Source organism: Epinephelus fuscoguttatus, linkage group LG8 (genome assembly GCF_011397635.1).
Source record: "Epinephelus fuscoguttatus linkage group LG8, E.fuscoguttatus.final_Chr_v1".
In the NCBI taxonomy this organism is placed as follows: domain Eukaryota; kingdom Metazoa; phylum Chordata; class Actinopteri; order Perciformes; family Serranidae; genus Epinephelus; species Epinephelus fuscoguttatus.
This window is the reverse complement of record NC_064759.1, coordinates 13,662,308-13,675,678: the sequence shown is the minus strand read 5'-3', so window position 1 is coordinate 13,675,678 and position 13,371 is coordinate 13,662,308. Positions and strand designations below refer to the sequence as shown.

General features: G+C 41.2%; 1 protein-coding gene across 1 annotated transcript; it reads right to left on the bottom strand.

Moving 5' to 3' along the window:
* Nucleotides 1-12: 12 nt before the first annotated feature.
* gba (glucosidase, beta, acid) lies at nt 13-12,367 on the bottom strand. The gene is made up of 12 exons (XM_049582589.1): nt 12,218-12,367; nt 11,984-12,061; nt 11,704-11,895; nt 10,858-11,004; nt 8,638-8,771; nt 8,384-8,556; nt 8,202-8,291; nt 7,970-8,117; nt 4,610-4,834; nt 3,994-4,157; nt 1,675-1,791; nt 13-1,596 (listed from the first exon to the last, which is right to left on the bottom strand). The coding sequence occupies exons 2-12, from the start codon at nt 12,054-12,056 to the stop codon at nt 1,491-1,493; spliced, it is 1,569 nt and encodes a 522-aa protein (XP_049438546.1). The 5' UTR covers nt 12,057-12,061; nt 12,218-12,367; the 3' UTR covers nt 13-1,490.
* Nucleotides 12,368-13,371: the final 1,004 nt, after the last annotated feature.

Here is a 13,371-nt window from a genome sequence, read left to right as displayed (position 1 = left end):
TGAAACGTGGGATATTTTAAAATAATATGTGCTTTATTTAAAATTAAACAGCAACAGCAAGGCATTTACAATTTCTGTACATTATATTATTTCTTACGAGATGTTGAGGACACTTAAAGCGTTGTATTAGCAGGTAATCAAGGCACCAGTTACACTTCGGCACAGGTGATACATTCATTCCTCTTAGGTATGATTCCTGATGATTGGTGCATACAAATGCAAATCAAATGAGGTGAGGTTATTCTTGTTTACTGAGGTTAATTTAAGTGACTGCTGAAATCACTAAAGCTGTGGACAAAAAGAAAATCTTGCACCTGTTAAATTTGAAAACGTGCATGTGAGTGGTTCGATACCGACAAAGCACTTGAAGTAATTACCGCTTCAGTAATGAGAATGTTCCAACGTGAAGTGCTTAGTTTTTGTGGCATTTTGAAATGTGCACGGACACATTTGTGACACGGCGGAGGTGGAACAAATATATGTGAAGTTGTATTAAAGCTGTAGGTAGTAACTTTTATAAAAATAACTGTCATATTTGCTGAAATTGCCACTGCAACCAGACAGTAGTACATGTTCCTTTCACCTTCCTTGTAGTGCTTCAAATGGCATTTGTATTTTAATCCCAGACTATCTGTCTCATGCACTACTGATTGTACGAGGTGACAATTGGCCTTTCGCTAAGCCCCGCCCCTTTGTGATGGTCCATCAAGCTGTCAGACTAAGCGTGGAGCCCACACTGTAACTAACTGCTCTCCCTGATGAAATATTATCATATCTTTGGAGAAATGAAAGAGTGATTCCAGAGAGAAGCAGACAGAGGGGTCTACAGTCTGTGTTTGAAAGATATATCCAGGATGTCAAACTGACTCAGCAGCAACAACAGGTTAAAAAGACAAAGATAGTTAGAAGCTAAAGCCGAACTATAGGCTACAGATCACAGTGTAAAAGTGAACCACCACATCACTGCTGATCGCCACATAAGACAATGAATATAAAGGGAAACTTTGCTGATATTGAACCAGCTGTGTGTCATCACTTCACTGGTTCCTGTACAGCAGGGTCGGTCTTTTTTCGCTGTTATAATCATTAAAAAGCAAAAGCAGCATGTGTATACATTCAGTAGGCTATATCTTCAGTAGCTAGCTAGCTAACCCTACACTTTTCAGGGTTTGATTTTGGTTTTGGAACAGGGAAGAAACGTATATCTTTTTCCAACCTCTCCAGGTAACGAGTATCATTAATACACGACGTGCCCCAGGCACAACATTTAGCTCCAAATCCACAAAACCAGCCTGAACATGAAGGAAATCTGAAACGACTGCATTACAGTCAATGGAGCTGTGTTGTTGTCGGATCCTGGTCTGAGCCGGCCTGATGCTACGTTATTATTGGCCAGTCTGCGTCAGAAGGTGGGACTTAGCGAAGGGTCAATTTCAGCAAATATGACAATAAGTTATTATGATTAAAGTTACCAACTGAAGCGTTAATCATCAGCGTGTGTTCCAAGCGAGTGTGAGCAAGGAATGAGCTGGGGCAGTGGAGGAGATGTAGCCCACAGCAGGATCCCCGACTTCAAACTGAATCACTGATGGTGACCTACAAAACACAAACACATTGTTATTTTTCCTTTAATTTCCTGTCATTTGCACATAAAAACTTTTTTCACATACGTACCTGTTGAGTACGATGAGCACTACTGAGCCGTCTGTTCTGATGAAGGCAGAATAGTCCAGCTTCGTCTCCTGGCTGGCGGACACACCCACTCTCTGAGACCCCTCCCACAGGAACTTACTGTGTAAAGAGGTGATTTGTTAGAATTTTTTTTATACTGCCATCTTGGCATTTAGTTTGAACCAAAGTTATTATAGTTAAAAAGTTCTGTATGTGACATTCAGAGCATTAATATAGCAGCAATCCACTATTTGCTATGTAACAATATGATGGTGTAATGGCGTCCTGAGCAGAGAATGAAGTCACACCACATCTGTGTGTATGTGTTGTAATCTGAGTTTCTGTGCGTTTGTTGTGATAACCCAGTCCCAATGCATGCATATTAGTGCATGTGTGTATCTCACTGGCAAGCTCATCGCCATCCCTTTGCATTGCGTGCATTCCTTAGTTGTTGATGATGTGGGGACGGTGACATCACAGAGGTGTAGCGCCCACCCTCCAGTTCACCTCTGGTTAACACCGTTAGCTCTGTTAGCATTGTTGCTGTTGTTCAGCACTGTTAGCTGCTAGCTACCATCAGCTACCTCCATGTTGAGAACCGTGTTCAGGGATCTCACACAATCTGAATTTCGCATAGCGCCCCTTTAACTAAAACTAAAACTAGCTGTGAAAAAAAATTGTAAACAAAAATAAAATTAAAAAAACTAGACTTTAGAAAAATAACTTACTTACGCGCTATTGTGCACTTACAACACTGCCCAAAATAAAATTAAAATATACCGGAAATATCTTTAGTGTTGGTCCTTGTCAACAAGCATGAGGAGGCATTAGTGCATATTTATTGAGACTGAGATGTCTACATGACTGTGAGTTAACTGACTTATTATATAACTGACTATTGAAAAAGTTATCTTTTCGTTCAGATAGGCATGGTTACCCTACAAGACATGCTACAATAGGTAACTTTACATTACCAACAGTAAGAACAAACTCAATCAAACATACAGTAATGCAAAGAGATATGCATGAATGGAAGTCACTCTGGCAACATATCACACAGGAAAAACAACAAAGCTAGATTTAAAATTCTTTTGAAGCTGCACCTTTTGACAAATACTCAGATTATCCATAAAACAGACAAAAGTATAGTTGTCAAAGCCTAATTAATTAATATCAATGGTAGGTTTGACTGTGCCATGTGTCTCAGGATGTGAAGGGTCTGTCTTTGTTGTGTCTTGTGTTTTCTGTTAGTATGCTAATCATATTTCCATGTTTTCCAAAGGAGGCTACAAGAAAAGGTGACCTACATAATATGATTCATGCACTGTAATGAACCTCATGCATGGTAAACATACAGTTTTCCCTGGGAACTGTTTCTTTTAAAGCACATGTAATGCGTGTAGGGAAACATAAATGTGAGTGTACAGTATTATGTAAATACTTGGACTAATATTACAATAATGGAGCGTCATCTGGTAATCAAAAGGAAAATTTAGCCCCGAAATGGCGGTTACTTACCAAATGAAATCATGGAAAAACATATATGTTAATAATTGTATTACCAGGAGCTGTCTTGTGTTGTATGTGAGTTGTTTTGTAAACAGTCACAAATGCAGAGTTGTTGTGGACCAAAGACGGAATAGCTGCTGCAATGCAGTAACGAATCGGGATTCTGATAAACTAAATCAAACGTTTTAGAGCTTGCGTCTGACAAAGAAACCCATATTATAATAAAAAACTAGAATTACCGCCTCATGGTTGTACCCCTCCCCCAACCAGTAAAGTTGCAGTTTACATCCACGACTGTCCAGACTCATAAAATCACAGAAGCTCTTTACTGTCAGCACAGTTTCAAGTTGAGCACCCAAGAGTTGTGTCACCAATTCAGTATCTGACCAAATGCCTCCTGTTCTGTTCCTGAAGTTATGGCGCTGAGCGATGGCCAGAAAAGTGTTTTTGCAGAACATTATGATGTCACACTGCTGCTGACCTTTGACCTTTTGGATATAAATGTCATCACTTCATCATTCTATCATATTAAAGACATTTGTGTGAAATTTTGTCATAATTAGCGTATGAATTCTTGAGTTAAGGGCTGTTGCAGAGGCATAAAAACTAAAAGTAAGACTGAAACTAATACAAACTAAACTAAAAATCAAACATTTTTAAACAATAGAAACTAAACTGAAATGAGGAAATCCACTCTGGAAAGTAACTGAACTGAAAATAAAAATTAAAAACAAAGTAAAAACTTATGAAAAATGAATGAAAACTATAATAACACTACTATGAACAAAGATCATGTGAGAGCCAGTGTGCTACCTGAAGTGAGCCATGCTATAGAAGTGTGGCTGCTTGTAGAAGACATCCCGCTTTGCATCCACTATAACAGGGCTGTCCACAAAGTTTTTAACCCAGTTTGGCCCACCAGTCTGGTCCAAGGCCAGGTTCCAGTCAGTCCAGCCCACCACATAATGATTTAAGTCCTGCCGTGGAGAAAACACCCACAGATTAGTATCTAGTCTGTGCTTTGTAACTTTGTAGTGAGAGGTGTTGTTTGGTTTAAATGAATCCGATGGACTGGTGCCTGGTGTTTTGTTAAAATGTCACAAGGACAACACATCTACATAAACAAATCCCTCCTGATTCTCAAGATGTCTCCAGTCTGAATGCACCCATGCAAAATAGATAGAAAGGAGGGAGTCTAATTTCATTTGAGAGAGAGTGAGGAAACTAAACACCAGTTCCAGCTTGTTTGACAGCCTGCGGGCAATCTCTGAAGAGTGTGTGTGCAGCAGCATGCAACTCGTAAACCTGCACTGCAGCATCGAGGGAGGTGATTCACCTTTCAGGAACAGCTCACAGCTTGTCAACTCTCACATCTGTCACAGTGGATCTGACTGAACAAGCCTCACGCAAGAAGATAATGTCATCTTACCTCTATAATGTCATGTGCGTACTGCGCAGCCCTGTCCCAGCTGCCCAGCTTCACCCCTCTGTCCAGTGGGCTCCAGCCAGAGCAGGCCTCAGTGCCAAACAGGTAATACTCCGGGTAGAGGTGATGGGTGACTCCTAGGCTTATCTCAGCCGGGACGAAGCTGTCAAGATACCAGTGAACTGCCACACCGTGAATGTATCTGCCTGCGTGAACATCAGTTAGGACCTGGAGGGACAAGGTGAAAAAGGTTTCCACATAAAATACATGTGAAAACCAAACAGGGCTCCTGTTAGGGATTTCTGCAGGTACTGAGAACTCTTAAAGAAGCACTCATGGTAGCCTCCTGTGCAAGACTGTCAGCCGCTGTTTGCAAACACACTCGCCAGCAGAAGTAAAAGTGAAAATCGACCTCAGATTCACTCTGGTTTGGTGTTTCACTCGCTACATTTGCGTTTTTTTTAAGCGCTATGTCTCTTGGATGCTTGCTGCTTAGAATAGAATCTATTTTTATAGTCCAACATGGGTGGAAATTTGTCTTCTGCTCACCAAATATTAAAGACAGCATGGTAAAAAGCAAACAAGTAGTGAGGTAGACAAGCATATAAAGTCATTACAAAACACTGAAACACATTAAATCAGTTCATTGTCCATCTGTGGTTTAAAACTCATCAGTCACTTTGTTGAGTTAAGGACACTGATGGCACTCGAGATAAAGGACTTCTTACATACAATTTTAGTCGCCAGAGGAACTCTATAGCGCCTCCCAGAGCTCAAACTGGCTCAAGAGAGGGTGGAGCTATCTGCCAAGATAACTCCTTGCTTTCTTCCTTGTCCTTTCTGGTAAGAGTTGGATCAAGGGCTTTTGCTTTTACTAGCCATAGTTGCAATCCCAGAGAGTTTATTCTTGGATGCACAGTTAAGGTGACCGTACCAGGCAAGGCGTTGAGAAGTTAAAACACTCTCAATAGTTTTGTATTTTAATTCAAAAATCTGCTGACTAACACAGAGGCCGCTGAGTTTTCACAGTCTTACAGTCTAGCAGCTCGTCTCTACCTTTTTATAAAGCTCTGACCTCACCTGAGCGCTGTGGAGGTACACGCCCATAAACATCCTGAACACAGAAACTAAAAGAAAATAAGAAATTACACGCAGAGGGCAGAGTCTCCAGAAAAATACACCACCACACACAGAGTGTTTCTCAAGTGATGATAGAGAGGAATTACTTCTGTTTGACTCTATAAATTGTTTTTTTTTTTAGGGAAATCCTGCATAGTAAGGTCTTTTTAGCTGATAAAAAATCTTAAATTTAATTCACAGAAGTCTGAAATAGTTTCTCTTTCCTGCTGTAGACAGTTCAAACATGTTTTTGTATGCAGTTGCAGGCATCTGGAGATATTACACAAATTAATGTATCTTTTTTAATCAGTTTATCCATCCCCACATAGTGTGCTGCTCATCTGGGTCCAGGCAGCATTAATACAATTGATTATATCATTAGTTACAGCAAATGATTTATTAAAATGGATCAATTGCCACAGAATAATTTGTGAATGTTGACATAAATTTCAACATCAAAATAACAATTTGTTCTGTTTTAAATTAGCAGAAAAGTACAACTATATTTAGTCACAACAGTTAAACTATTTGCAAGTCTCTGAATCTAAAATCTTTTTCTTTTTTTTTTTTAGAACACTGGGCACATTTTTAAATAACTTTTACTGAGCAGATGGATTCCACTAGTAGTCTACATCTACATCTAAGGCTCATTTTCCTGAACATTACAGTCATGCATGATGCCCCGAGATCAACAGCAGATCAACTGTTGTAACAGGCACGAAGGTAAGATTAAATAAGGTAGTAAAAAAATAAAGTGCAATTACATCAACATAAAATAATAAAAAATGAGAACGATAACAAGCTGACCGTTATCCCCATCATCACAGGTCTACCTCCCTCCACCTTGCAAGGTATGATATGAGGGGTTTTCAGGTTTTATTGCACTGTTGGAGCCTGTCTTTCAGGGCACATCTCATCCATTCAAAATGGAGTGTGTTAGTTAAATCCTCTAGAACACTGGGCACATCAAAAAAATGTAGGGCTGAAGTAATTGGATATCTAGGGACACTTTGTAAGAGTGAATTATTTTAATATTTCCACAGTGAAAGCCTTTTTTTTTTTTACCAAAGCTAAGTGTTGTATTATAACCAAGAGGAGAACATTGATAAGTGAAGTGATTCTGAGGACACTACACTTTATAAGAGTGAGATTATTAAATATTTTTATAGTATCTCTTTTTGGTGTGGCACTTTCTAGACAGTCCCTGCATACTCATCTCACAGCTGGCTGCACACGTACGTCAAAGTTATTTCTCCAGCTCAAGGGGATGCCTTGTTTAGATGAAAATTAATTTGTAGCTTGTTGTATTTCTTACTACAGGTGGAAAGCGGGGTCGTTTGTGATTTAACAACATTTCGCTTTTAAGTTACTGATCCAAATGTTTGAATCTGTGAATGTCTTTTCAATTTTACCAAACTGGTTTACACAGGCTGCTGCTGTCCACTAATCTGTACTGCGCACCAGCACTGAATCTTAGTGGTACTAGATTGTACCGGCCTACTACAGCCAGACAATAAACAACTTCAAGCCAAATTGTCTCGACTGGTTTCCCATCATACTTTCATACTTTGCTCAGTATGGCTGCGAAACACGTATTCAACTGCCGTCTATGTGGTGATGAAAAGTCTAAAGAAGTATTAAATTGAACTTGGTGAACCCTGCAGAAATCTGTTCTTCTTCAGTCCCTAACTCTTCATGGTTTAGGAGCCTGAGCCTATCTCAGCTGCTACACAACACAGAAACGCCTTTCATTAAGTTTGTTCCTGTCTGATACTTTGGTAGCTTCACACTATTTTCTCCAGAGAATAAAGACGTGAGATTGGAAGATGGAAAAGTCTTTTATTCCTGCGGCTGCTACTACAGACTGAATGGTGGCTAACTAGACTTTTTTTTTTTTTTTTTTAAACTCCCCCCCAACACCTCATCACTTTTATCTTACCTGATATCTTCTTTACTGTGTTGAATACACAGTATCTTGTATCATATATTATATCTTCATCATGTTATGAGATTTTGTTGTTGTTTTATTTGGCGCTATACTCTTCATTTCTTGATCTGCCAATTATTATCATGTGAAGCATTCAGTGCCTCTGCTGCTCTTAAAGCACTTCTTGTATGAAAGGTGCAATATAAAAAATGTTTATTATTACTGATTCAAGTTCAAACTAATTTTGTGCCTTCATGCCCAGTGTAGCTCTGGGTATAACATGACTTTCCCCACTACCTCTCCATCCTTGGACTCACCACTTTAGCCCAGTGAGGCAGCAGCAGACGGTTGTCATCCAGGATGAGAACGTGTGTGCGTGGGTGTGAAGAAGCGTGCAGGGCAGGGCCGAGGTCCAGAGCCACCCAGTCCCTCTGCTCCTCAGGAGTGAAGCCAAGAGCCTGGAAACTGCAGTAAAATACTTCTCAGTCTGTTGTGAAATTAAGCAGCCACAAAGATGGTTAACTATGCATTTATAATGTGAGAACAGACCTGTAGTTTGTCATCTGTCCTGCAGAGGGCTCATTCCCTGTGGTCAAAGCCCAGAAGGTCAAGTTATATTTAGCGTATTCCTCAAGGAACCTGAGAGGGATGAAAAGAAAAAATAAAACGTCCATCAGGGTAAGTTTCCCTCAACATGTGACAGTGCATTAAGGTAAAGCCCAACATGTCACCTGATATAGTATTGAGCCCAGGTTTTATGCTCCTTGCCCCCAGGCTGACCCTTCAGGGAGCCCTTTCCTATAAGAGCACCGTTAGTTTTCATCCAGACGGGGGCGCTCCAGGCGCTGGCCAGCAGAGACAGGGGGCGAGGAGACAAGGCCTGAGCACGCTGCAGGAGAGGGATCTGAGAGGAAGAAGAGGAGGTAAGATTAAAGTAACTGAGGGATGGATGTGTGTATGTGTGAGAACAGGCGAAGAGAGATACCTTCATGTTGATGTCCTCAGGAGCCAGGGTGAAGTTGTCCAGGTTGTAGTCTCCAGGTGTGTCAGCATACGTGTACAGACGGGTGGAGAAGTCACAGCTGGCCATGGGCACACGCACAACGCTGTAGCCAATACCTGCCAGAGACACAACATCAATAACGACTGAGGCTGGGTGATGATTCAATATGTAGGGATAATGTACAGTCAGTGAATAACACTGATCATCTTGTTACGATGCAATGATCTGCTGGGAAACCTTGGGGTTCATGTGGATGCCACTTGACACACACCACCCACCTAGACACCGTTACAGACCGAGCACACCTCCTCATGGCAGTGGCCCTCCCAGCAGGACAATGCAACATGCCACGCTGCTCAGAACTGACCCTTAGAACGTGACAAAGTGCTCAAGGCGTCAACCTGGCCTCCATATTCCCCAGATCGCAATCTGATCAAGCATCCCGTGTTGATGCCTTATCAGAGCCAAGTCTGATCCAGGGTGGAGCCTCTGTCATGTCGAGGCATGGCAGCAGGATCATGGGGGTGTCCTGTGGTGTCTGGCACCAGGGCGTCGGCTGTGGATCCTTTAAGTACATAGGCTAAACATATAGGGTGTGACGCAAAATACCAGCATGTCCCACGGATGCTCAATCGTATTGGGATCTGGGGAATTTGTAGGCCTGGTAAACACCTTAAGCTCTTTGTCGCGCTCCTCAGACCATTCCTGAGCTGTTTTTACAGTGTGGTATTGTCCTGCAACTGCCATCAGGGAGTGCCATTGCCATGAGGGGGTTTACTTGGTCTGTCACGGTGTTTAGGTGGGTGGCGCATGTCAAGTAGCTTCCACATAAATGCCAGGACCCAAGGTTTTCTAACAGAATTTTGGAGTGTAATGAGATGATTAATGTTACACACTTCACCTGTCAGTGGTTTTTAATGTTGTGGCTGATCGGTGTATGGATTTTTTTGAACAAATTTCCCTTTTCTTTAGCAGTTATGAGCAGTGTACAGTCAATTCATAAAGGGTTTATTAATGTATTTTTCAGTGACTATAACTGAACAAAGAATGACAGTATAGTAAAACAAAGATGTATTAACATGATCTACGTCTTGCCAAATACTGTACATTAATAAATTAAATACTTAAATGTCCTGATATCTGATAACAACTACAAAGACTGTTAAAAATCATTTATTACATGTTTGGAAATTGAAAATATTCTTATAAAGATAATGTTTTAAAGGTCAGGTGAGTAAGCTTAAGGAGGGATTTAGCGGCATCTAGTGGTGAGGACTGCAGATTGCAATCCTTCTCTTCCACTTCTCCCAGTTAGATTTCCTTTAGTATTCATTGTACAGGACGTTTTTACTGGGAGCTGATTTATCTACAGATGTCTCTTCCTCTACAAAACCAATGGACCAGGTTATTAAAACCGTTAAAAATGCTGAATAAACCAGTATTACGTTACAAATCAGTGATAGTAACTGAAGATCCAGACAATCAGGATGTTTTTAATGGGAGCCGGATTATCTGCGAAGGTCTCTTCCTCTCCAAAACAAACAGAAAAACACTATTTTCTTTCATGTTAAACTGCTTTGTTTAGTGTTTTTAGTGGTTTGAATCACCTTGTCCAATGCTCTTGTGATGGAGGGGCTAAGAACTACGGTGGCCAACACAAAAACGCAAATGGCCCTAAGTAGAGCCGTGTTTGGCTTGTCTGGTCTGGGCTACTGTAGAAACGTGGCAGTGCAACATGTAGATATAAATGGCTCATTCTAAAGTAACGAAAACACAACAATCTTTATTTTGAGGTGATTATACACTAAAGAAAACATATTTATTATATTATTTCTGCCAAAATATCACCCTTAACTCCACATGCTTGACCTTTAAACCATGCAACCAAGCCCTAATACAACTGGTATGAATGATGCTGGGTAACGTCGATTCTGTTGATGTGGGAAACAAGCTAACCTACACATACAGACACCGCTAACAGAACGTGTGAAATGTATTTTTCATTGTGTCAGAGCACGACCACTGTTGCTATGTAGAAAAACACTGGTTGCTATGTGTTTTTACATGAAAAATATAGAGACATGAATAATAAATGTATACGTTATTCCTGGATGTTATCGTCACAGTATGCTTTCCTGACACATCACCATACTGTTGCACAGACAGTGGGTATTTTCAGGTGGTTGTTTTTACTGAGCGTACCTTCAGGGGAGAAGTACTGTCGCAGCAGCTGGTCCTGTGCACCGGCAGAAAGTGACAGGATGTTAATGGCTGCTGCGTCTGTCATAGCTCCACCGAAACCCCTGATCTTCTGGTACTTCTGGTACGGAACGATAGTCAACTTGAGGCCTGAAAGAAACACATAAATCTCACTCCCCTTAATGTTCTATCTTTAAATCAATCAGTTTATTTCTTAGGTGAAATGATTAAATATGCTTTCAAGAAATATAAAAGCTGTCCTGTCAGTTCTGTCAATATGTAGTGGTGGTAGTAATGAATACATTTCAATGTTTATGATAAGGCAGGGTCAGGGTAGAAGCTCCTCCTGAGCCTCTCAGTGCTGGCCTCTTCCTCCTAACCTCAGCAGGGAGTAAAGGCAGCTACCTGGGTGGCTGGGATCCTTAATGATTCTCCTGACCTTATTTTTGCAGCACCTGGTGTGAACATCCTTTCAGCAGGGTAAAGAAGCACCTATCGTATGTTCAGCTGAATGAACCACTCTCTGCAGGGCCTTGCAGCCCTCTTCCATACCAGGCGGTGATGTTCCCCATCAGGGCGCTCTCGATGGTGCAAGAGAAGAAATTCCTCAGTATCTGAGGGAATACCTGGAATTTCCTCAGAAATCTTGTGTCTCTTTGGGGTCATTTTGTCTGTTTTGGTTATTTTATGTCTCTTTGTCTTTGTTTGCATCTCCTTGTTGGCTTTTTGTGACTGTTCCTGGTCAGCTCTTATCCTGATATAATACATTTGTATGTATAAACAAAAGAGATGCTCTGCACCTGCTCCAACACCTCACACATCCCAGCAGAAGCTCCCATCATCCCTCACCTGTCCCGCTGCTGTTCACCTGGACCTGACCCTGGCCCGCGTCCAGTCTGCTGCCGGCCATGCTGCTCAGGTAGGAGGCGTACTGGCCCAGTGGAGGCAAGGTGACTGGCCCAACACTGTCACAGTGGGTCGAGTTACACTCACACACTACAGAGTCATGGCCAAAGTTTCTGGCGACACATTTATTACTTCCTGGAAGGAGAAGAAACCATAAATATGTGACTTTATGTCTGTGCTGGTGGACAGAAGTTTAAATGCAGGTGCACCTGTGTTGTGTTACCTGTACAGAGTGTCACTTCTACTGAGAGGAAAACAAGAGCCAGAAGCACAGGTGATGGCAACAACAACGCCATTTTATCTACAAACAAAGAGCATATTGGTTCAGATAGGTGTCAGGCAGCACTTCAAACAGTAAAACACAAGTCAACAAAGACCCACCTGCTCCATTCATTTAGCTGACACACACACATTATATTGTCAGGTCATTCAGAGCACTTTATCAACACTATCTCACCTCAGAGGATCCTGACACAAACTCTGGCATCTCACGAGACTTCACTTTAAAGATGTTCACAGTCGACGGTCACCTCAGTGTTGTCCAATGTGCCATACCACCGTTTCCTCTTCCCACTCTGTTTAAGCGATCATACGTGAGACTTTAGGCCAGTCATGTGACTTTGTGAAGCGTCACGTGAACAGCCGTGCAGCACTCTGAGCCGCAGCCAGGTGGCGCCGCACCACAAAGAAGTCGGAGAATAAAGGAATTCATGGTGCTGTCATCCAGAGTTCATGTTTTTAGACGTTTAAAAAAAAGCCTGTAACACGGCTTGTACATTTATTTCCATGACGTTCTCAGTTTTCTCTATGCACATTGTAAAGTCTTTGTTAAAGTAAAACATATCACGTCTCACATATGGGTTCAAAACAAGGTTGTTTCATTTCTGCTTCACCTTTCCTCCCTGTTTCCCATCTCAAGTGCACCTAAGTGGTAGATAATACCATCCCAGACTGTGAGACAATGGGCCCCTGGACACAGATATGCAAAAGGTACCACCATCTCTGCTACGCAGAGCTGGAAACACACAGCCTTTGAGGTGATTTTGCTTCCTTGTTGTTGGGATTTCTGTCTACTTTGGTCATTTTGTGTCTCCTTGTAGATTGTTTTTATGTCCTAATGTTGTGTCTCTCCTTGGTTGTTTTATTGTCTACTAGTTATTTTGTGTCTCTGTTGTCATTTTGTAGGGTTTTTTTGTGGTCATTTTGTGTTTCTCTTTGGTTGTTGTATCCCTTTTTGTAGTTGTTTTGTGTCTCTCTGAAGTCATTTTGTGGTAATTCTGTCTTTTCTGTTCATTTGTGCTTCTTTGTAGTCATTTTGTGTCTTTCTGTGGATGTTTTGAAATTTTGTAGTTATTTTGTGTCTCCTTGGTCGCCCTGTGTGTCTTGGAGATCATTTTGTGGGTTTTTTAGCTGTTTTAACCATTTTTTTGTTGTTAATTTGTGTCTCTTATTGGACATTTGACCACTTTATGTAGTTGTTTTGTGTCTCTGAGGTCTTTTTAAGGCAATTTTGTCTCTTTTGGTCATTTTGTGTTTATTTGAAGTCATTTTGTGTCTCTCTTTGGTTGGTTTGTCCTTTTTGTAGTTTTTTTTGTGTTTCTGTGGTGGTTT